This window comes from Mytilus californianus, unplaced genomic scaffold (genome assembly GCF_021869535.1).
Source record: "Mytilus californianus isolate M0D057914Y unplaced genomic scaffold, xbMytCali1.0.p SCAF_7, whole genome shotgun sequence".
NCBI lineage: Eukaryota > Metazoa > Mollusca > Bivalvia > Mytilida > Mytilidae > Mytilus > Mytilus californianus.
The window spans coordinates 53,841,030-53,866,396 of NW_026262723.1; the positions used below are offsets into that span (position 1 = coordinate 53,841,030).

The 25,367-nt window shown below is 31.6% G+C and overlaps 2 protein-coding genes across 2 annotated transcripts; both read right to left on the reverse strand.

The window, feature by feature from the left end:
- Positions 1-8,372: 8,372 nt before the first annotated feature.
- On the reverse strand, positions 8,373-12,639 carry LOC127707516 (uncharacterized). Its single transcript, XM_052212097.1, has 2 exons — positions 12,265-12,639; positions 8,373-10,735 (listed from the first exon to the last, which is right to left on the reverse strand). The coding sequence occupies exons 1-2, from the start codon at positions 12,637-12,639 to the stop codon at positions 10,079-10,081; spliced, it is 1,032 nt and encodes a 343-aa protein (XP_052068057.1). The 3' UTR covers positions 8,373-10,078.
- Positions 12,640-18,316: 5,677 nt separating this feature from the next.
- Positions 18,317-24,952, reverse strand: LOC127708458 (uncharacterized). The gene is made up of 2 exons (XM_052213326.1): positions 18,493-24,952; positions 18,317-18,343 (listed from the first exon to the last, which is right to left on the reverse strand). The coding sequence occupies exons 1-2, from the start codon at positions 24,694-24,696 to the stop codon at positions 18,317-18,319; spliced, it is 6,231 nt and encodes a 2,076-aa protein (XP_052069286.1). The 5' UTR covers positions 24,697-24,952.
- Positions 24,953-25,367: the final 415 nt, after the last annotated feature.

Consider the following 25,367-nt stretch of genomic DNA (forward strand, 5'->3'; position numbering starts at 1 on the left):
ATGTATAATTTGCGTATAAACAAGTATATAACATGCCATTTTTTTTTACTGTTGCATTTAAGTTTAAAGAACACAGAAATAGATGAAAACAATCCAAAAATAACAACTTAGTCGTTTCTTATCTTCTTAAATAACAAGTAAAACTGAGAGCTACTGCTCACTGATGATACCCCCGTCGTAATATTTCGGTAAACAGGAAGTTGTTGAGTGATGAAACTGAAAACCTATCACACGGTATAGCTGACTTATATAAACCCTGAAGCCAAATTTCAGAAATCCTTGTCAAGTAGTTCCTGAGAAAAATGTGACAAAAATTTTCAACTTGGCTATCATGTGTAAAATAATACAAGTGTTCGGTAAACTTGAAGTTGTTGAGTGATGAATCTGAAAATGCATCACACGGTGTAACTTACTAATATAAACCCTGAAACCAAATTTCAGAAATCCTTGTCAAGTAGTTCCTGAGAAAAATGCGACGAAAATATTCATGGGACGGACGGACTGACGGATGGATGGATGGACAGACAGAGGTAAAACAGTATACCCCCACTTTTTTAAAGCAGGGGTATAATGAGTTGCATTTCTATAGTTTAATTTCAGGCCTAACCTGTACACAAATTAACTTATAGCAAATAACTGGATATACGACCGTCATAGTATCTTTGAGATACATTGTAAAGGAAATCAATAAATATACCATTGCTTTAGGTTTCGTATAGTGTGTATAGTTATTCTGTGTTTCGTAGTTAATTAATATATCATTTCTTTTCTTTCCAAATAATATTTAACCAAATTTTAGCAATTGATAACTAAAGATAAAAAGTTTGTTCGCTTTGTTTAATACCGAACACTTCATCTACTGTGGGGCAACTGGTCAGTGTTCCCTTAAGATCGTACATATCTTTTAATAATATGATTTCTATGTTAAGTATTTAACCGTGCCAATTTTTGCGAGGAATTGCAAGTATACTATGGAAAGGTGTTTTTGGAAAGGTTTACTTCTACCTGTGTTTTGTTTCGACAGATGCAGCTACATATATTATGTAGCTCCTTAGTTGAACCTTCTTCGCACTGGGTTTTAACAGATGAAAATAGGTGTTTTTTTAAGCTAGAAAAGGACATAACAGTGATAATGACTTAAATTGTTTGCTGATGTTCTAATGTTTTGCTGTTTCACCAACGTTCCAGGTTAGAGGAGGGTTTATCACTCACAAACATGTTTAACCCCACACATTCTATGTGAGCCTTTTTAAAGTCAGGAGCTTAATCAGTAGTTGTCATTGAATGCTGTCTAAGCTGTTTGTTTGTTTTTTATTGTTTTGTCATAAATCAAGCCGTTGATTCTATCATTTGAATTGTTTCATACTTTGTCATGTAGGGACGTATTGTAGCTAATTATACGTTCTGAAGGCCGTATGGTAACCTATAGGTACATGTATGCAAGTCCGCTTCATTTGGACTTTGGTACGTACTTGTCTCATTGGAAATCATACCAGTGATAACACATCTCCTTATTTTATATTCAACATACATTGTAAGTATCAAAACTGTTACATTTGTCTTCACATGAATTGAGATTAATATATACAAACTAATTTTGTAAATGGACGTGGGTTTAACTCTTTGCTACTATCAGAAAAGAGAATGGAAACGGGGAATGTGTCAAAGAGACAGCAACCCGAACAAAGAACAGAAAACAGCCCAAGACCACCAATGACTCTTCAACGCAGCGAGAAAATGACGAACCCGGAGGCGGGCTTTGGCTGCTTTCTAAACAATAATGTATACTTTTTCAGCGAAAATGGACGACACACTAAACTCCTAAACATACAAATGAACCAAAAGTAAAATTACACAGAGGAATAACAACGGCTAGAGGTCCTGACTTCGGACAGGAGCAAAATGCACCGGGGTTAAACATGTTTTGTTTGATCTCAACCCTCCCCTATACCTCTCGCCAATGTGGAATAAACACACACACAGCAATATGCACAGTAAAACCAAGTTTAAAAGAAGTCCACGTCCGATGTTAGAATAAGTAACAGAAGAAACTACGTAAAATGACAGTGGTCAACATAAATTTACAAAGGACTACTAGCAGTTACTGACATGCCAGCTCCAGACCTCCATTAAACTGTTCGAAAGAGTATGTCCTCATCATTTGAAATCTACCGCAATCCTTCCCGTTAGGAGTTTAGTATCATGCCATCATAAGTTATACGAGAAGAACATAACCCGTATCATGCCAACTACTTGTTGCAGATTAGATGTGCTTTTCCCGATGCAAAGACCCGGTGAGTGAATTAATATAATATTTGTTTTAAATGCCATTTTTAATGACTTGACAACAGTATCGTAAATATATCCCTTGTGAATAAGTCTGTTTAAAGGTTTGGTTAGCTTTAAAAGGTGAATGGCTATATTTTTGTACTTTGTATATAGAGTATTACCATAAAAGATTAGATGTAAAATACATGGTTGGTATTAGTACAAAACAAATCAAAAGAGCACTTACCCGATATTGCATTTACATAAATCACTAAAAGTATAAATAACTCCGATGTTAACAACATCATAACGAAATTCTTGACCGTTTTATTATTATTTTTTATAATTAAGGAAGTTAACAGTCATTTAGGTCAGTTTAAATATACTTTTATTCAGGTTAATCATTTGTGTATTTCTCTACATATCCTAGTTTCTAAAATTCAGATTTACAGTTGAATAAAATCTTCATTTTGTTTATATCTTTTCAATATTATATATGGAAGAGACTTATAGTAAATAAATCATTTAAATTTGTAAATAAATTTATTCAAATCTAAATTAGGTAAACATAGAACTAACAAAGTCAATTATTAAAAGTCGATGACACACAGTAAGTTTGAATATCCCAAAGACTAAATAATAATTATTCATCATTTTAGCAATACATATTTACCATTAAAAGTTATTCAACCAAAAAAATGCAGTTAGAATCCTTTCTGAAAGGATTTTGTAGATCTTTGAAATTATTTTCTCTCTCAAACTTGTCACGAGTTAATGGACATTAAGAACCACAATATACATGATATAGTATGTATAAAATATGAAAACAACACTATAAATAGTATACGTCCGAAACGCTTTTCTTGATTTACCTTCATCAGAAGCGCTCGAAGCAAAATATTGAAAAGCTAAGGATGTATAAGTACAATAACAAGAGCGCAATGACCAAAGGACCCTTTTGTATATTTGTATTGCAATGACAAAGGTTACCTGGGATAATAGTGTTACAGAACAATATAATAAAAACTGTAAAATATCACTTACAAATCGCTTAACTCAATTGATCGGTACGAATCACAAAAACACAACTAACATAAAAACAATAGACACAAAGCACTGGTATAAGAGTACTCGCAGGTACTGATAGCTGGTTGTTCAAAGCCAATTTCAACTAATAAATATATCATTTTCTCCAAGACTAAAGTATCAGCCAATTCTCAACCAACAGATTAAGAATCAAGACGGAATAAACAGTCGGTGAAACGAATGACCTTGTGCAATGATAAACTATAAGTAAACAGTATCGACAGGTTGTAGGATTATGAGCTTGTACCGATAAAACAATATCAGAGCCTAGAATTCAGTGGTTGTCGTAAAAGGCTGTCTGTCATACGTGTTTTTCGTTTATGTTTTTCATCAGGCTGTTGGTTTTAGCGGTTAAATGGTTTCGCCTATTGTCAAGTCGGGGCTTTATATAGCTAACTACGGTATGGTTATTGCTCATTGATGAAGGCCCGCGTAAGGTGATGTATTGTTGCTTACATCATTGGCCGTCATACCAAGTCTCCTTATTTCAATATGCATACACATAAATAATCCGACAGTAGCTGGATTATCTATTTAAGAAATAATTCATGGGGGCTTTAATTCATTGTGATCGTACCACGGGTTGGCCCTTTATGCTAAATATTTTACCACGTGCGATAGCGAGGGGTAAAATATCAGCATAAAGGGCCAACCTGTGGGAAAATCAATATAAATTTAAGCCCCCATGAAATATTTCTATTCTAATAGGACAAAGACAGCAGTTCTTTTGTTTCGAAGCGCTCTAGGTGAAGGGAAATTTTTGCTGTTCCCGTAATTGAACACACCATTGATATTGACGTAAAATAAGAGGGAAACTGAATACGTGAGATGCTTAAATGATTTACAATAACATACTAAGACAGGTTTGGACGATGTTGATTGATTATCTTACTTTTATTTAAGAAAATGGGCTGACAACAAATTCTTTTCATCGTTTGTTTATGTTTTCAAGTGTTGACGACTCTCAGTTTCAAATTCATTCAAATTTTCCCGTAGAATGCTTATATTCTTACGTCATTGTTCAATGACGTCATTTACACCGTCTGACCTCGGGTAACTCATTCATAAAAAGCAAACAACGTGGGAGTAAGATTAGAACAGCCCAAAGAATCCATGACGTTGGCGTATCAATATATTCATATTTTACCACGGGTGTGTACTCAAAGCTTTTGAAGAACATCATATTAGAAAAGATATTATGACACCCCTTGTATCTGAATTTACCAGCTATAATTTGTAATATAGCCATGTTTATACAGTTCCAATAACTCAATGTAATCTGTATCAACAATCTTTTCTTCCAGGTTCTTCTCAGCCTCTAGATCTTGATCAATTTATACTTAGGTATACGAAATGTTGAGTTTATCCATGAAAGTCTTAGTTACTGATTTTTCGACAAAATCATTATATACATTTTATTTACTCATTGTTACTTTTCCAGTTATTAATTAGGTTTTTTTTTGTAAACGACGCTTTGAACTAAAACAAACATGAGTTGTCTCATTGGAACTTATACCACATCTGATTTATATCATTAATATTGTTCGTCATAAACATTTTTAACTATTTTTGCGTGAAGCCCCTGAAGGGTTCACGCCTATATATTGGCGAGTTTTGGAAGTGTCTATGGGCCATTCAATATCCTCGGAATCAAGATTCTCGGAACGTCTTGAAAATTTTCGATCATTTATACAGGTAGTTATATATGTCTTTAATACGGTCCCTCTGTGGATAGGCTACCACGTGACATTGTATATTTCAACAATCAAAGTTCATGTGTTTGTAGATTGGAAATGAAAACAATAAAGACTAGGTTGCAGTCAAAAAATCATTTATATGTTAGAACCTATTTGCCTTTTGACAAAACATATGTGTTTTTAATAATGTGAATGTTTTATTAAATATCAAGTATAATGATAACGCAATTTTATAATTCATGCTTTGAGACGGTCCCTCTACGCGTTGTGTGTGTAGTATTTAATGCAGCGTGCTGTTGTGCATTTTGACAATTAAACTGGGAATAGTTTATTGATATATAATGTCCAAGAATACACTGATTATTTCTGAACGTTTATCATTTGATATTTTGTATTTCAATCATATCATATCATGGACAAATGTCGGAATGTATGAAGAAAATTTAGAAAACGATATTTCTGTTAAACATATTTATCTTAGGTCGGAAACACAGTGGTTGGAAAGCAGAAAGATAATCAAACAAAAGGGTTGTTCTGTCAACATGGTCAAAAATATTTAATTTCATTAAAAGAAACTACCAGACCAAGAGAATATTCATTATTAAGTTTAACTGAGACTGAATTTATTCTTAATAGAATATAATTAAAATTGTCATATACGTGCATTATGTCTCACAGGTTTGAACAGTCATTACATTATGAAAATTATGTGCAACATATGAGCAGGGATGCGTACCCACAGTTAGCTAAATATCTAAATTTCAAACGGTCGTAAATGAAAAAATTCTTGCATGGTTTCAATTCACAAGGATTTTAAATCCTTGCATCTCACAAACTAGAGGCTCTCAAGAGCCTGTGTCGCTCACCTGTATGTAATGTGGTTTTTAAATCATGAAAAATAAGATTGAAATCATTATGACAAGCTTTAAAAAGCTCTATAATGATGGAGTTTAAGTTTGGTTTAGTTTGGTCCAGCAGTTATATTAAAAGCAGGTTATTGCATTATAAATGTTGTTCTTATATGTAGAGGGGCATTATTATAGAATGGTAAAAAGTTTTTCTACCAAAATTCAAACTTGATGTGTTTTTAATTAGCATTGTAAAATGGTTCATAACTTATTTTTGAGGCAATCCAGAGTTAGAGAAGGGAAACCAATTTTGGAATGTTAGGTTGGATGGATGTAAAAATGAGAAAGGAAATGGGGAATGTGTCCAAATGACAAGAAATCGACCATAGAGCAGACAACAGCTGAAGACCACCAATGGGTTTTCAATGTAGCAAGAAACTTCTGCACCCATAGGCATCCTTCAGCTGGTTTCTTACCAAATATGTATACTAGTTCAGTATGTACATACAGGCAGACAAGGGTAAAAGTTCATGTTCCTCCGCAAAGGTGGGGCATTGAAAGGTGTTTATTTGAAGGTTATTGGACATTAAATTTGGATTAAACCCAAATTATTTTTAAGAAGGTTAAATCTTCATGACTTTGTATGCAAAGTATCATGTGGATGCAACTATAAGTTCATAATATGTATTTTGTCATCTAAAATCACTTTTCTGAATGAAAAAAGCTGTTTCATACAATTGCTTTGATGTTCCATGAAGTGTAAAATTCAGATAAAAAGCATGCTTTATGAAGTCTAAATCAGAACGACTATATAAAGTTACAAGTAGATTCAACGATTATTTCAAGATAAACAACCTTAACCTAATTGAGATGAGCTGTTTTGATTGAGTTAAGCGTTCGAATTGGTATTTTATTGTGTTTTTCTGTGTTGTGATGCTATTGTCTCAGTAAAAGGGAGAAGTTTTGGTAGCATTAAAAGGTTTAATCTAGTTATAAATGTTTGCATCTGTTTTAAGTCAAGAATCTGATGTATAGTAGTTGTTTATGTAATTTATACATGTTTTTCATTGGTTGTTTTTTATATAGATTAGAGCGTTGGTTTTCCTGTTTGAATGGTTTTACACTTGCAATTTTGGGGTTCTTTATAGCTTGTTGTTCAGTGTGAGCCAAGGCTGTGTGTTGAAGGCGGTATGTTGACCTATAACGGTTTAGTTTTACAAATTGTTATTTGGATGGAGAGTTGTCTCATTGGCATTTATACCACATCTTCTAATGCCTGTTAATACAGACATTAACCTTACACAAGAGAGACGGACGAACATTCATAGTCATGAAGTGTAGTTGTAATTCAGATTGACTTGCACTTTTCCTTTAGTGCAAATTCTTATTTCTTATAAAGGTACATGTAGTATTGTACAATTGTGAATTATAAATTAAAGCAAATAATTTGTCAGGGGAAAAATTTCTTAATTTTTTGAAGCAATCACAGAAAAGAATATTTAAAAGATGAACAAGTGAAACTGTGAGCTACTGCTCATTGATGATGCCCCCACTGCAAGTGGATAATTTTAAGTGTAAACTATGTAAGAGTTCGGTAAACAGGAAGTTGTTGAGTGATGAATATGAAAACGCATCACAGTATTCATGGTATTGCATACTTATATAAACTTTGAAACCAAATTTCAGAAATCCTTGTATTGTAGTTCTTCAGAAAAATGTGACAAAATTTTCAATTTGGTTATCATGTGTAAAATAATACAAGAGTTTGGTAAACAGGAAGTTGTCGGTTGATGAATCTGAAAACGCATCAAACGGTATAGCAGATTTATATAAACCCTGAAACCATATTTCAGAAATCGTTGTAGTGTAGTTTCTGAGAAAAATGCGACGAAAAATATTCATGGGACAGACGGACTGAAGGACAGAAAGAGGTAAAACAGTAAACATAAACAATTGAGAATAAAATTAGTTCTATCAGTCAGATATAATCAAATATAAGGGTTGTTTCCCTTCCTTAGATAACAGAAAACAAGTTGTACAAGTGAGCTTATGAACATGGAATTGTGATTTAATTTATCAATATTTTAGCAAGATTTATACTTTGTTTGTGTGTAAGTTGAATAATAGAGGTCATGTGTGTTCTGATTTGAAGCATTTTTTACTTTGTATGTTATCTTTCATGCATTTTGTAGTGATTATTTTAGTACATGTATGTTGGTATTTGAATAAAAAGTAAATAAAGAAACAGCAGTTGAGAACAAATATTTATTTACTAACAAGATATAACTGTACAGTTAAAAATGTTTGACTAAAAGAACATGTTTGGTATGGTTGAAATATGGGGACATTTAAATTTGAAGATGTAAAGCAAATTAACAAATAGTCATACATAATAGATTCTTGATTTGTGAGATTAAGTTATCATGGAATTTAAGAGACATTAAGAACAAAAAACATTAACTGTTAAATTACACTTTAAAAAGAGTATATAATGATTTAGAAGTGTAAAATGTAAAATTGAGGCTGTGTTAGCATCTTTATAAGTATTTTTAGACTGTTGTTTAACAATTACATATTGATAATTAAAAAAAAGTGTATATTATGTTATAGAGGTAATTCAAGCAGTAATAAAGCAAGTATCAAATACAATATCAAAATCAAAGAATACAGAGGTATTGTATTTAAAAAAAACAGATGATCTGTAGAGGTCAAGCAGTGACGGTTGTATCAAGTATGGACAGAATATTCAAAGTAATTTCTAAAAATTAATTTACAGCTACACATGTCAAAACAATCATCATTTCTCAATACATAATTTTCAAGCAGTGCAAGGGAGGTAACAAGTAATCAATCATATATTTATATATATATAACAGTATTGTTTAAATTTAATTTGATTACCTCCCTTACAGTGTTTTAAAACTGTCCTCCAAACAGAAAAAAAAACTTGTTTTTTTGTCTTTTTATTCCTAATGGCTATGTGATTTGAGCCATAATTATCCTTTTGTAGTATGGAAACTTGTGATATAATTTCAGAGAGATTTATATGCTTATTAACTGGAAAGTACAAAAATGCTTATTTGGCCCCTTGCTTGTCAAATGATGTTCAAAAACATAAAAATAAAGCAAAACTTAAAAATATATACATTTACACAATTAAAATCTTCATATATATTAGGCCAAAGTTTTTTTACATACACAAGTATAGTCTACATATATATTAGACCAAGTAAATTGCATGTATACATGTATACATGTAGAAATGTATAAGGCCATGTTCACATTGAGGTTTAAACAAGTTTGAAACAAGTTGAATTGAAATTTTGTATATCGATGATAAATAAATACAACCTTTATTCTAGAAACATTTCCAGCTATTAATTAACTTTTCAATCTAGAATTTAATAAACTTTTAACAATTGATTAGCATGATTTCAAAGATGTAAATAATTCCTGTGTACACATAAGATGTCTCCTATGGGCAGTGTGAACATGGTTTGGATTAAGGTTAATTAAATTTTGATTAAAAAAACAATAGTTAGGTACAGAACATTATTGAATTTCCTGAGATACATGCAGACGTGGGAAAATTTTTATATTTTTATTAGTTAGCATGATTGGCATAAAAAGTAATGATAATGTAATAATGAGGTAGAAATGTCAACTTTTGTATTATGTACATTGTACATACATGTATGATGCAATAAGCAGATTTATTTCTTATCATTTAAGAATAAGTAACAACAATCAAAACATTCTTGATAGTCTGTATTTAAAAAAATTTATGGTAAGCATTCATTGCAGTTTTTATTCAAAAATGTTTCATAACCTAATTTTTATGCTCTAATATTGTAGACTTCTTCAGAATAAGTAACAACAAAAATTCGTCCATCGTAAACTATCTTTTGACAATAATAGTTTTTAAATGTATTAATTCTAAGAGCAATAAACAATTGACATGAACAATCACTGTGGTACAATATTGTGCAATTGTCAAGAAAACACAAGCATAAATATCTTTCTGCTGGAAGAAGTAAAATAATTGATATTGACAAAAGCTCTGTTTGTCATGTTCATGTAATTCAATCTAAAATAAAATTTTGTATATTGTCTTCTATTATACATGGAGAAAAAACAAAAAATAATTAGGAACTAAAAATGTCTTGAATCATGGAAATTTCAAATGGCACATCTGGCAAATGACAGAATGTTGTTATTCTGGTTGATTTCTACTGAAAAGTTGTTGACATTCAGTATGTAATCCTCTAGACTGTCACAATCCTCTATGAGGTCCTGTTGAGATTCTGCTTCTAGGAAAGACTTTAACTGGGGTTCAAAGATTGTGTAAGAAATGTTGTCTGTTGTGTTTATGACTGCTTTGGTTGATTTGTGAAGATTTTGCACTCTCTGCTTCATTTTGCAGGTGTCACATTTGATTGTTGGGTCAGCACTGGTTACTTCAATGGCCTTCATGCATTTTTGGTTACTGCATTTTGTTGATTTAGTGACAGTTATTTGTCCAATACTGATCTGTTTTAGTTCATTAAGCAGCAAGGAATGATCCATCATAACTTGACCATAATTGTCTATCTCTGTGATCTTGGTGGTGGCACAGGTATTGATCCACATTTCATCATTGAAGTTATTGGAAATGACATTTTTTATCTTGTAATATTTGCCTTCCTCTACCACAGCAATGGAATGTCCCCACAAGGACATTTTTTTGCAGGCAGTGTTGTCAGCACAGATTGCTTGTCTTCTTTGTTTCATCCCATATTTTGTTGGAATTGTCATTTCTTCCTCTATAAATTTGACAATTTTGACATAAATTGTGGCCTGGAAAAAAAAGTATCAAAATATAAGTTGAACATATATAGTTTGGATTAAGAGCAGATAAAAAATTGAAATGTTACATTTTTACATGAGGTTTTCCATGCATGTTTGTAGATAAGGATTTGCTTAACCTTTCATAGTACCTGAGATCAGCGCCAGTTAATGGTGGAGTTCATGGTGTTATTTTTTAGTTTGTATGTTGCGTTTTATTCATTTTTATATATATTTGTTTGTTTGTTTTGTTGTGTTTTTAATGTATGGTGTTGTCAGTTTATCTTTAATCTTCAAGTTTGAGTGTTCCTCTGGTATTTTTTACTTTGTTGTAGATATACTATAATTTTAGAAACAAAATGGTATTTCAAATAAGCCTGATTTTGACTCAACGGTTGAGAATGCTTAGTTTTTATTATGAATAATTGGGTTCTCCTTAGTCCAAATAATTATGACGTCTTGAAAGGCTATTATATTTTTTTTGTTTGACGCCTTACGTTGAAGAAATCACAGGTTAATATTTCAAATTGAAGTTGTCAATGAGAAAGTCTGTATTTACATATGCCATCAGATAATCGTGAGAGTAATAAGGTGAACATGTTTTGTCGTGAGAAATATATATATGGCAATAACAAATCAAGACTTGTAAAAATGTGTTTTCATGCATTCAGAGAATATCTTAATATAAAAAAGAAGATGTGGTATGATTGCGAATGAGAAAACTATGCACACAAGACCAAATTGACACAGAGATTCACAACTGTACTTGGTGTAATACACCTTATCGCTATTTGTCCGCCATTACTAGAAATCACACAGGTTCCTGTAAAATTTTTACCGTCATAGAACAAAATATATGACACCACAATGGAAAAGTGATCGTTGTTTGCGTCAAAAGTTCAAGCTGCTGGGTCAGCCGGGATGAGCAATAACATGTATCTGGGTACTGTGACGTTAAACAAAAGTGTAACATTTTTAGTTCAAAGTTTGTAATTAGTTTGTAATACATAACAAGGGCATAATGTGCGGTACCTCGAATCACCAAATAACACCGTTATTAGCCAAATAACACTTGTAAACACCGAATAACACTTGAAATTTTAATATTAGCACATATTGGTGACATTTAAACATTGATTATTAAACAATATTGTATTATAAGTGTATTTTTTAACTTAAAAATGATTTATAGAAAGCAGGTAAGTTCATCATGTTCATAAGTGGGAGTGTTCAGGGGGTTGGATTTTTGATTGGGTTGATCAATGCATTTGTCACAGGACATACTAGCCGGTTGTTTTCTGGATTGGGACCACAGGCATTTGTTTAAGAAGAAATTCCTATATAAATACAAAGATTTAATTTACCGTAAAGAAGAAAAGACAAGTGCCTGTGTAAGCAATTCTGTACTAGACCGATTCTGTGACAAACCTCCTCTCCCCATAAATTTAAATATCATGATAAAATTTAGTAAAAAAAAACTTTACATTTTGTTGATTTGCTCATGATGATCTTTAATCTTGATGAATATAATAAATACTTACGGTCATGTTCTCGGACAAGTTGATTAAATCTTTTGGTTCGGATTCGTCATTTGTTTGTATCTTTTGCTTCTTGAATGTTAATTCATTCATTGCCACTTGCAGTGTTGTTGATTTGTTGCAAATCACGTCAATTTGGCCAGAACGGCCAGGGCTTAAAGTTGCACCTGTCAATTTTACTGGTGAATTCATGGTTGCAGCGGAGACGAATTTTTCATGCTTATCATGTGCAAAACAAACAAGTCTCTTGGTATCTGTTTTGGTCATTTGAAAAGTTCCTGTAAAGTACTTTGTTTTACCATTTGCTGATAAAGTAACTGTCGAGACATTGTGTAAATAACCAGTTAGAGAGTCCATGTTCAATTTACGTTTAGCCATTTCGTTAAGAATGACATTTACGCGGGAAAATGCGTAGTAATTTAAAAGAAAATAAAAAAAAAATAAATTAACGGAGAGATTGTATCGAACATTTTCGAAAAGAGGTTTAGTCAACATTGTACAGTGTGTGTACAGTTTCATTTTTTTCATGTTCAATTTTATTAGAATGAACAATGACAGGATTCATTGAACTACTTTGTAATCATGGCATGTGTATATTTGAGTAAACCGACTGTGTGTCTTAGGCGAATGTTTCTCCAATATAGGAGTACCTAAATGGGTAATTGTTCACAAAAGAAAAAAATAGCCAAGTAAAATGTATTTTGATGGTTAAATAAAGACCTGTTGAAATGTGAACAATATATTTAAGTGTTTTAAGTTAAGGTATTCTATAATGGTGGCATACAGACTTTATATGATAATGTCAGGGGCAGTTTCAGCCATTTAAAAAAAAGGGGGAGGGTCCAATTATATGTGTCCAGCCATATGCATTGATTGGCCAAAAAAGGACATTCCAACCCTTGGGATCCTCTTTCTGGATGGGCCACTGTATATAGAGTCTTTGGTTGGAAGTAAAATTTTGATAATGAGTATAAAATAATGAATCAATCAAAAGCGATTAATAATTATTGCTAATATTTAAGTCCATAGATAATTATTTAACAAATAATTATCCCATTGAAACAAAATTGATACCTCATATAGAACCTGTCATGTTAAAACTATATATACCAAATGAAAGACTTATGTAATGTTCCTGATAAGGTACATGTATAATATCAAAATGTTCAAACATGATGAATAAATTGAGATCTTAAGAGTTGAATTAAAAAAATCATCAGATTGAAACAAAAATTGAAATTTATCTGTAACATGACATGTTTTAATTATATGACTTATATGACTTTTAGAAAATATCAAAGCAATATAAGAAGGCAGTCACAGAGAAATATGTTGTCCTTTCTACATTGGTTAGAGGTAGAGGGGTTGGGTTGAGATCTCATAAACATGTTTAAACCCATCACATTTTTGCGCCTGTCGCAAGTCAGGTGCCTCTAGCTGGCATTTGTTAGTCTTGTATTTTTTTAATTATAATTTTTTGTGTATAATCTGGAGTTTAATATGGCGTTCATTATCACTGAAGTAGTATATATATTTGTTTAGGGGCCAGCTGAAGGACGCCCGTGGTTGCAGGAATTTCATGCTGCATTGAAGACTTATTGGTGACCTTTTGCTGTTGTTCCTTTTGTTAGTCAGGTTGTTGTCTCTTTGACACATTTGCCAATTCTATTCTCAATTTTATTCCACTGAATATAGACAACCTTTATCATTGGTACTGTGAATTTAGTGTTTTTTGTTATGCAACAGGGTTACAATAGCAAAATTTTTAACTTGTGTTTTATGTGTTTCTATATGAATTTAACTCGATTTTCTCAATTTTGCAACAATTAAAATTGCATTTAGTCTAAAATTACAAAATCACAATTATAATAAACATGATAAATGCACACAACTATTTCTAAATTTACAGTAGTTCTTCCATGTGAGAAGTTATTTGTTTGTCATTTTAAGATGTGATCATATTCTAAATTGTTTTGTGTGGTCTTCTTGAGTTGATGTGTTAAACTTGTATTTTATGTTTTTATATGAATCAAACCTGATTTTCTCTACATTGCAAAATAGTTTTTTCATGGTCTTCTTGACTGGATGTTTTTTTCTTATGTTTTTAGAAGTATGAATGGGGTTGGAAAAATAATATGAAAAGGATATCAAGTTTAATTGTTTATTATAGAAAATGTGGACTCATCAAGTGTCAAATCAAAATATATGTTGTCTTCAATGTTTTATTTGTACAAGAAGTCCAGTTAAACAGTTCACCTCTAGAATAATATTTAGTTTCTATACAATAAATTTTCAATTCAAATAAAATATGACAGTAAAAGACAGTATGCATGTAAAGCAACATATTGAGAATGGTTCCAATAATTTGACCTTTAAAATGTCTTGATTTTACTTTGTAGGAAACACTTGTTTAGCAGTTATTTCAACTTAAAAGTCTAGATTTTATATTTCATTTCCTCTTAGGCAATAAACACACAGTCTGTCAAATGAATTGTCAATTTTGATTCCTTTCTGTGCATTGCATACAGAGTTATACAATTGTGTCTTGATGACAATTTTTTTCATATCAATTCTAGTGAATAGGTTTACTGTAAGATTCAAGAGTTTAGTCCATCATTATTGGTGTATGTTAATACTAACAAGCGCTGGAACAGTGTCTATATTTCCAATTTGTTCAGCAGTTAGTTTACTTCATTTAGTTTTGCATTGGGTTATAATAATGCAATATCATAAATGTTCACATTGTTTGCTTTCTATTCATTGTAATGTTGAAAATTCATTCATCTCAATTCTAGTGAATACTTTGACTGAAAGATTCAAGTGTTTAATCCATTCATTATTGTTGTATGTAATATTACAACCACAGGAACAGTCTGTATAATTCCAATTTGTTCAGCAGTAAGTTTACTAAATTTTCAAGTTTTTCCTTGATAAAGCAAATGTTCACATTGATTGTTCATTTATTACTGTTCAATAAATGTTGAATACACATGTAGCAAATGTAAGCAATAACATAGATGAGTAGAATGACACTTCAATGCAAGTTTTGATTTGTTTTCAATGTTCAGCCCTTTGAATGAATTCAATATTGATGCATTTTGTTAAACTTGTGGTAAGTATAACAAACAATTGAAAACCTTGAAATTGAAATGTCAGATGAATGCATTTCTTTCAATTTAAAGAACTTCAAGTAGTCATATTATAATTAAATTTGAAATTATTTTTGTCTGATGAAAAATGTTCATGAGACCATTTTTGAATAGAAATAGCAATGGATATTAAATAAGACATTCATGTACTAGTATATACAAATAAACTTGTCATTACAAAAGTACATTGTACAAACATTATAAATGTTTAGTAAAAACAAATTATATGCATACAATTATATATATATATATATATTATGGTTGAATATTATCCAGTTATCAAATGTAAAGTGATTGATGATTTGATTGTTGATTGCTTTATTCCACATTAGCACAAAAAGGCTATATTGCAGCGAGAGCTAACAAATGTAAAGTGAACAAAAGTATTGAAAAAAGTATCAAGTATAAATCTATATTAATATAACAATATATATATATGTACATTATTAGTGTTTATTATTCAATTGACAGCAAAGATTTTAACATTCATAATCATTCTGATGACTTTATCATAGTTTATCAAACAGAAAGATACTATTATCAATATTGTAGGAAGAGAAATGTGACATAAAATATGTGGTCCTCAAAACTCCTTTATTTTACATCTATATTGAAGAGATGGTTTTGAGTGTGTAAAAAGACAAATATGTCAAGGATATATATATAAACAATATTTGTGGTAAATATCAGGAGTGTTCACATGCAAAGTGCATGACACTGTCTACTGATAAAATAAGCATTAAGAAAGTAGAGGTGGTAAAATTTATTGTCTTCAATCATTACTGACTTTGAATAAATGGAACCTTTCTCATCTTCCATTGCAAAATGCTTGACCAATCAGCATGTGTCTTGCTGGTTTATGGAAGTCAAAATAACACACTTTCAAATTTCTTTTTTTTGCTACCCTTAACATTGTACCTATAAAGAAGAAAGCTTTGTAAAAAAGCTGTCTTCTGTACAAGGTAATTCTGTATGTCAGGAGTCGATTTCACAAAAATACTTACGACTAAGATTGATCGTAAGTATACTGATTTGTTCATGACTTAAGACCAATCTTAGTGGTAAGTTTTTTTGTGAAATCGACTCCAGGAGTCTTGAAGTCCACTATTTTAAAGAATTCATTTCTATTTCTAATTTCTCATGAAAAGGCAAATCTGTTGGAGTGGAACCCATTTGTGTTCTTTATAACCACTCCATGCACATTTGAGATTGCCTTTTCAGCAACCTTAAATGAGCCATATTTTTCAGCGGGTTTAATTTTTATTGTTTAAAAAAAACTGGTTTTGGTACATAACATAATCATTACATTGAATCATTGTGTTTCAATGGCCACATATATAACTTTATGATCTGACCAAAAGGAATCAAGAACATCTGTTTCAAAATTTACTTTACTATCAAAATTTTGGAAAATTAAGTCTAATAATGTGCCATAAGATGTAGTAGCATTAGACACAATTTGCGAACAGCAAAATGTATCTCTCATGAACTTTAAGAAAGAAGTGTTTCCAGTGTTTAAATCAATATTAAAGTCTCCCATTATGATAATTTTTGGATGTCTTAAATACATATCAGGGAGAAGGTGTGCAAGTAAAGTATCTTTCAGTTGTTGCAATTTGCAGATTGGTGCCTTGTAAACAAAGACAACCTGAAAAAGACCTTTGGTGGGTGATATTATGTCTGCTATAACAAACTCTAAAGTTGGAGTTGAGAAAGTGACTGTATTGTGAAGAATACAATCTGTCCGATAATATAATACCAACCCATGAGGTGGTCTTGTATTGATATTTGTTGGATTTTGATCTAAGCGAACTGGTGCCTCAAAACCAGCAATATAAAAATCATCATTTTCGTCTGTTGAAATAAGTCTTGATTCAGCAATACCAATAACATCAGCATCCAAGATGTTAGGGTCTGATTTTAGATCATTAAAATGAGCATGCAATGACCTTGCATTGTTAAAAACTACTTTAAAATAATTATTTGACAATTTATACAATGGCTTAAAGCACAACTGTAAAGTTGCATTTGTCCTTAGTCTGTGTAATTCTTGTTTAACACAATCAGCTACAGCGATTGTTTCTTGATTGAGATCTAATATCTGTAATCCAGATAAAGATGTTACTCTGCTAAGTGCAACATAGTGAATATGTGGTATTTTCCCTTTACGTTTTGATTTCAGACTAACAACAACTTCTTGTAATGTATCACCTTGAGATTTATGAATTGTTTTTCCAGCTGCTGGACGAAGAGGAAACTGAATTCTTTCAAAGGTCTTATATTTATAAGTAAATGACCTTTTAATATCAAACAATGGCGTCCATGTTTTTTCAACATCTTTTCCATACAAGTGGGAATATTTTTTTCTATTGTTAGCACCAATTCTAGCATCCTCAAACTTAACCCAGATAATACTTGGTCTTAAAGATGTAGTTTTGCACTCAACCAATTTAAGTTCACATGTTGAACCATTTGTGAGACCATCAGTGACTTCAATATTAGCTGTAAGATCATATTTCATCCCTATTGCTAATATTACTTCTTTTGCAAGATTGGCTGTATCAGACTGTTTTTGTGGTAAAGAACTAAGTAATTTTTCTTTTACAGATGTCCCTAAATCTCCACAAACTGTGTCAACTGCTTTAACTTTAACTTTTTGTGAGCATAATTTAGATATGTATTGAAAATTAAAGTTATCCACTAAAGCATTTTCAACAAACAAATGAGTAGCATTAGTTCTGTATGCTGGATCAGTGATTGAAACAGTTCTGGTACTTAAAACTGCATAATCATTTTCAGTAAGCTGATTTTGTCTCAACCTATTTAATAATTCAGCAAATTGTAAATCATCTTTTTGTCTCATTATTTCAGTAAGTTCATGAAAAGAAAATAATAATTTCCAGTAATTAGGAGCTAGTGCTGTCAATCCTTTGCTAAAATCATTGAAAATCCAGCTGTCAAATACAGGTTGAAGTTGGAAAAAGTCACCAATAGCTATTATACTCACTCCACCAAATGAAGAGTTGCTTCCCTTGATTTTTTTCAGCCTTCTCTCCAGTAAAGAGAACATTTTGTTTCCAACCATTGAAATTTCATCAATCAAAATCACTGACAAATTTCTGTATTTCATTCTGAGTGTATTTAGAACATCACATGACAGTGACTGGTCAAGTCCTTTATTTGGTTGTATTTGGAATGCATTGTGAATAGTCAAACCATTTATATTGTAAGCTGCCTTTCCAGTAGGAGCACACAGAAGAATTCTAATATCATCAGGGTCCTCACCTTCAATAGAACACAAGTGTCTGTGTAAAGCTTGAAATATTGCTCTGACAACAACAGATTTTCCACATCCTGCTCCACCTGTCAAAAATGTATAAAATGGTTCATGTTTTGTTTTAATCCATGTGACAACATGTTGGAAAAATTCCCACTGTTTCTTATTCAAGGATCTTATCAATGAAAAATAATCACTTTCACTTATTATGTTGGCATGATTCGTCAATTCTACTGTTCTTGCTTCTATTCCAACTTCACGGGACATATCATACAGTCTATGTTCTGTTGGTCTATCTGGATTGAAATGAACATACTGTTCTGATTCTGTAGGGCCTATTTCAGCATCTTCCATTTCTACTTGCTGTGTGGCAGGTGCTATTTGATCATTCTCATTACAATCATTTTCTGCCTCTTCTATAGCTTTCTCTAGATCTATTACTTTACCTTCATATTGCTTAGCTTTCTTTTCTAACAGTCTTGCAACAGTCAGGTACATGTTTTCAAATGTTTCATGTCCACATTGCAAGTCTAAAAGTTCATTTCTCCATGGATAAAATAACATTAAGCGTTCTCTGTAGAAGTTTTCAGAGTCAGTCTTGTAATTGTATTTAACATATCTTATCACCTTTGGTGTTTTTCTTTGGTATATCCTAATACCATTCTTCAGGGTTATGTCGATTTTGTTAGTGTTTTCATCTATAAGATCTGCATTTGCCTGTTCATTTTCACTTTCAGATTCATTTTCATGATCTGATAACTCTGAAGTTTTAGGATACTGCAATTCAAGCTGAGATACATAGTCTGCTAGACACCAGTTTTCAAGTTGTTTTGGCCTACGCGAGTATCTTTTAATATCATTATCGGATTCTATTTCAGTAGATTCTGGCCCTAGTTTTTCTAGGGCTGATGATTGCTTTAAGAGGAAAGTTCTTTTGTGTTGTGGAGATGTGTTAATGAAGACAACTTGTCTTGTAGCTTTTGTTAAAGGCATCTGTAATGTTAAGTATGTTGCTTCTTGAGCGCTTGTTTCTACAGAATTTGAAAAGTAATTTCCAATGTGCCTTACTTGATGCTTTAAATCTAAATTTCCCTGTCGTGCTTCTTTTGCTGCTTGGTCTAGTAATGCACTCATACCTTTTTGTGACTTGCTTATGTATGAAACAATATACACTGCACATGCAAATGCATCTAAAACAAACTGTAAATCATGATTTGCTTGCCAAGCTATCAACACAGTTTTCATGTAACCATTAACACGGACTTCAGATGGTTTTCTTTTGAGAAAAACTTTTGGACCACTCAAGTTGCTTCTAATGGCTTTAATGTAATTTTCATCATTCATTTGTAAAACATCATCTAAAAACATATCATATGTCATCTGGTCTATATCTTCAGAATTGTGAAGTGTATTTATTTCGTTTTGTATTTCTTTATATATTTCCTTGTATTTTTCTATGTCATCATTTTCTTTCAAAGGCTCTAAAATTACTGTTGCTTTCATAGGTGGAAGGGGGAAACCAAAACGACATATTGGATGACCTTTTTTTCTGCATGTTTTTGAATGTTTATGAACTTGCAAATTGACTAAACTAGTGTCATTTTCTGAATGTGAACAAGAGACATATTTATCAATAAATGCTACAACATCTTCATTTGAATCGCTTTCATATACTGGTGCATTTTCAATCCAAATCAAGATATGAATATGTGGTGAACCTCTCTGTTGAAATTCAACTCTATAAAAAAAATCTGTTAATTTTCCAATTGGATCATGATCACTTTTCAAGACCAAGTTGATAAACTGTTGGACACGATAATCAAAATATCTAGAGCATGTCACAGGGTCTTTCTGAACAAGTTTAGATTTCTGATTCCAATCCATTTCTTCCAATTCATTGTCAGTATACTCTTTTCCATCATTTAATTTGCCTAGAATTCGTAACAAATCTTTCCAGTTAGTGTCAGCAGATGAAAGAGAGCCAAACCATGTCGGAAGACCCAACTGTCTGATCATTGCGAATAAATCTTTTTTCCTTTTTTCAAGGTATACTGGAGAGTTTCTTAAACTTCTAAAGATATAATAACCCTCATCCAATCTTACAAGATCATTTACAGTGTTAGGGTTCAGTACATCTTTTGCTGTCCATTTTTTTCCTTCTGATTGACACCTTCTTAGAGCAAGATTGACCTTATCACTTATGTTTTTTAACTGAATTTTCTTTAATTTAAAAAAAATGTTCGGTACAGATTGTGCTACTCTCCTATCCATGGACCTTAGTTCCCATTTTACAATATCAGAATAGTGAACAGAAACAGACCTGTCTTTATTATCTGGCCTTCTTAGACCACAAAATATAGATGGAAAAGATAAGTACTCTGCATCAGGATCATTATAGAGGCTAATTGGTCGTTGACCTTCACCAGGAGCAAAAGTTAAATTTGTATCACATGGTGGATTGTCGTCTGGAATGTGATCTAATAGTGTATCTGTATTACCAACATGTGTTTCATTTTCATCTACTTCACTGAAATGATCAGAGTCATCGTCTAAATCATTTTTATCTTGGATATCCTCTTGTTCTGTAGTTTTTTGTTCATTTTGTGTTTCTTCTTCATTTATTTTTGCTATTTCAGTAATCCAATGCTCATCTATTTCTATTCCAGAAGACTTGTACAAGTCACTTGTTCTCATCAAATAATGCAATGCACAAATGACAGCAAATGGTCTCACATTTTCACTAAAATCACACTTTTTGAATGCCAGTTTTTTTTTCAGTTTAACTGATATTGTACCTGATTTCTCTAATGTATGTGGAAGTGAATTTATTGTAGGTTGAACTTCAACAGGCACATTTACAACATTGCCTTTAACTGATAACTGTCCACCTCTTGGCAACTGTCGAATCTGCATAAAAGGAATCCTTAATGATAACAGTCTTTCTTCTAAAGGATACAAATTTAGTTCTTTAGGTCTTTGAGGAAATCCCATTTTATTGGCTATTGAAAATCGAGGAGTTTTTTGTTTTTTAATTGCATTAAGACAAGTGTGGCATATCCATTCTATGTGTTGTACAGATTCAAAATTGGTAAAACAATGAGACATGTTAGCAGGAGTATTCATTTTAACAGTGTTAGCATTTACTACAGAATCACAGAACCAAGTTTGATGACAAGAAGTACATATATATGTAGGACCTTCATTAATTTTTGTTTTAAAATTTCTTATGCAGGTGTCAAGGGTTGTACCCTGAGTTTTTTTCTTTTTTAAATCTCTTTCATGATCTGTAAAATTAGGGTTTGTTCTTTTACAATTTTTGATTGATTGATTATAACTTCTGTCTTTGTCAATGTTTTTACGTCTAGAACTCTGTTTTGCCAAACGCTCAGTTTCCAAATTTTTGGGTTTGGACCTATAATCTTGTTTCCTTAGCAAATCTCGTTGGAACTCACGTTTTCTATAATCTTCGTCCTGCCTTGCAATTTTTTTCTTTTCTGCTTCATTTGTTTTAAAAATATCTTGTTTTCTAGCCTTTCTTTTAGAAGCAAGTTCTCTTTGTCTCACTTTTTGTCTTAAATAAGAATTTTTATTTCTTTGAGACTTCTTACAGTCTGCTTCAGTTTTTCTAAAATCCTTGTTTTCTCTTGCTTTTCTTTTAATATCAATTTCTCGTTGTCTCTCTTTTTGTCTTAAATCAAAATTCTCTCTTTGACACTTCTTACTTTCTGCTTCAGCTTTTCTAAAATCCTTATTTTCTCTTGCTTTTCTTTTACAATCAATTTCTCGTTGTCTCTCTTTTTGTCTTAAATCAAAATTCTCTCTTTGACACTTCTTACTTTCTGCTTCAGCTTTTCTAAAATCCTTATTTTCTCTTGCTTTTCTTTTAAAATCAATTTCTCGTTGTCTCTCTTTCTGTCTTAAATCAAAATTATCTCTTTGAGACTTCTTATTTTCTGCTTCAGCTTTTCTAAAATCCTTATTCTCTCTTGCTTTTCTTTTAAAATCAATTTCTCGTTGTCTCTCTTTCTGTCTTAAATCAAAATTATCTCTTTGAGACTTCTTATTTTCTGCTTCAGCTTTTCTAAAATCCTTATTCTCTCTTGCTTTTCTTTTAGAATCAATTTCTCTTTGTCTCTCTTTCTGTCTTAAATCAAAATTATCTCTTTGAGCCTTCTTACTTACTGCTTCAGCTTTTCTAAAATCCTTATTCTCTCTTGCTTTTCTTTTAGAATCAATTTCTCGTTGTCTCTCTTTCTGTCTTAAATCAAAATTATCTCTTTGAGCCTTCTTACTTACTGCTTCAGCTTTTCTAAAATCTTTGTCCTTTCTTACAGTTCTTTTATAATTTAACTCCCTTTGTCTTTCTTTTTCCCTAAATGTTTTCTTTTTTCTTTTATTTTGCATGTACTGTTTCATATACACAAATTTGGGTACCTTTGTAGTAACTTTACTCTTGGACAGAACTGCTTGATCATCATTGTCAGTGCTAACAGAATTTTCCTGGTCACAAGAATTTAAATACTGGTAACCAATTTTTTTTTGTTTTGTGTTTCTTAGTTTCTGATCTTCAAAATAGTTCTGCATCTGCTTGTTTATATCTGTGCCTGTATCTTCACAACTGATGCATACAGGGAGAATTTCATATTGTGAGTCTAAATCAATTTTTAAACTTGTGTAAAAAGCATACAAGTAACTGACAAGGTCATGTAAATCAGCAAATCCAATCAAGATACTTTTGCCTGAGGAATCTAATGGATTATTCAGTGTACATTCTGAATGAGAATGAGTGTCAAAAAAGTAGTATATTTGATTATGATAATAAACTGCAGAACATATGGCTCCAATCATTATAAGAAATTTGTTTGACTGCTTAATACAATTTTGAATTGCTTCTTGTAATGTGAGATATCCAGTCAACTCTTTGTACTGTAAAGCTATACCGAACAGTATTTGTTGTTTCTTAAATGTAAAAATCCCTTGTGGAATTTCTATCTTAACAGGAATTTCATCAAAATTTAAAAGCATACATTGAAACAATCCCTGTAAAGTTAGTTTTTGAACATGCTTCCTATAAATTCCATCTCCTAAATTTAAAATGTAATCAAGGTCCACAGTGTTTTGGTCAAAATTTAAAGTTGCCAGTGATAAGAAAACTAAGCAATTACAAGTACATTGGTTGCCCCTGCTTTGGTCATCAAATTTTTTGGCATACTGGTCAAATGTTCCAAATTTAAGAAAGTGGTTATTAAAAAAATTAACACTTTTAAATACTTCTTTTTCTTTATAATCATGATAATTCTGTTCTGGCATCATACTAGGAGAATCTTTCTTTGCATAACTGTTTTTCGATTGATTTGACAGAATATTTGTTTGTTTATAAGAGCTATGAGCAGTTTCATTTGCATAAGTATTGTAACTGATTTCATTTAATTCAGATAGTACAATTTGGTTCAATACAGGTAGTTCAAGTTGGTTCAATACAGGTAGTTCAAGTTGGTTCAATACAGGTAGTTCAAGTTGGTTCAATACAGGTAGTTCAAGTTGGTTCAATTCTGTTAGTTCAAGTTGGTTCAATTCTGATAGTTCAAGGTGGTTCAATTCTGTTAGTTCAAGTTGGTTCAATTCAGAAAGTTCTTTTAGATTCAATTTCGGTAATTCAAGTTGGTTTAATTCTGATTGTTCAAGCTGATTAAATTCAGATAACTCATTTTGATTCAATTCAGATTGTTCAATTTGATTTTTAAGTGACAGATTAACTGTTTCAGTATAATTTTGAGAATTTTTTTTCACATTTCTATTAATACTGTTATTTGAATTTGAGTGAAGGTCAGTAACCCCCAAGTTATTTGAGTTACTGTTGACGAGGGTGTCAGTATCACCCACGTCAAGGTCAAATTCTGTACTGTTAATGGGGCCAGTATCCCCAGTCAAGTTCGTCAGTTTCTGTTTCTTTGGGTTCTTCACACCAAGTTTAGCCTCTGCTGCTCTCCAATTTTTTCTTCTTGGCATCTTCAATATTCTATAATTATATAGATGTAAATGATGTTTTTTTTTATAATTTTGGGGGGGACCATTTAATTTAAGGATCCTTGTTCAGTTTTCTATAACGATATAGGATTAACACCTTTTTAAAGGAATTCATTGGTGTATAAACTTGATCAATTCACTAACAAACAGATAAAAGATATGTTTGTAACCAACTTGGTCCAGTTTATATACCAATAAATTCCTTTAGAAAAAGTTCAATTCTTCTAACTCTTTTCAATTGGAATTAACGAATATATTTTCCCACACTAATTACTTTTATCACACGTTTATAATTTTTTTTACACTTATAACTTCTATCACACGTTAATGAAAACTTGTGTCATTGAAAAGGCATGGCGCATTAATATACATTTGTTGGTTAATGCAAAAATTGGTACTCATTGGTACTCAGTGAAAACTGAAATTTGCTATCTGATAAAAAGGAAACTACAACTAGATGTGTTGTAACGACATGAATGGCCCCGTCTCAAAAAGTTGCATCAATCTGAAATTTCAACAACACATGTACACACAAACATGATGGTAGTATCACACAGTCTTCACGATAAACTTTTGAAGCCACAAGCCCGAAGCTCAATTTTACGAAAATTTTAGTTGGATTCTGTTGGCTTGTAGAGAAGATTTTTACAAGC

Bases quoted from the DNA above. Each gene is read 5' to 3' on its own strand.
- LOC127707516 (XM_052212097.1), bottom strand. From the start codon at position 12,639: ATGGCTAAACGTAAATTGAACATGGACTCTCTAACTGGTTATTTACAC. The intron at 10,736-12,264 runs GTAAGTATTTAT...TTTTTTTTCCAG, and splicing joins ACTTGTCCGAGAACATGACC to GCCACAATTTATGTCAAAAT.
- LOC127708458 (XM_052213326.1), bottom strand. From the start codon at position 24,696: ATGCCAAGAAGAAAAAATTGGAGAGCAGCAGAGGCTAAACTTGGTGTG. The intron at 18,344-18,492 runs GTTGGAAACAAA...CAATGATTTTAG, and splicing joins TGATTGATGAAATTTCAATG to CAAAGGATTGACAGCACTAG.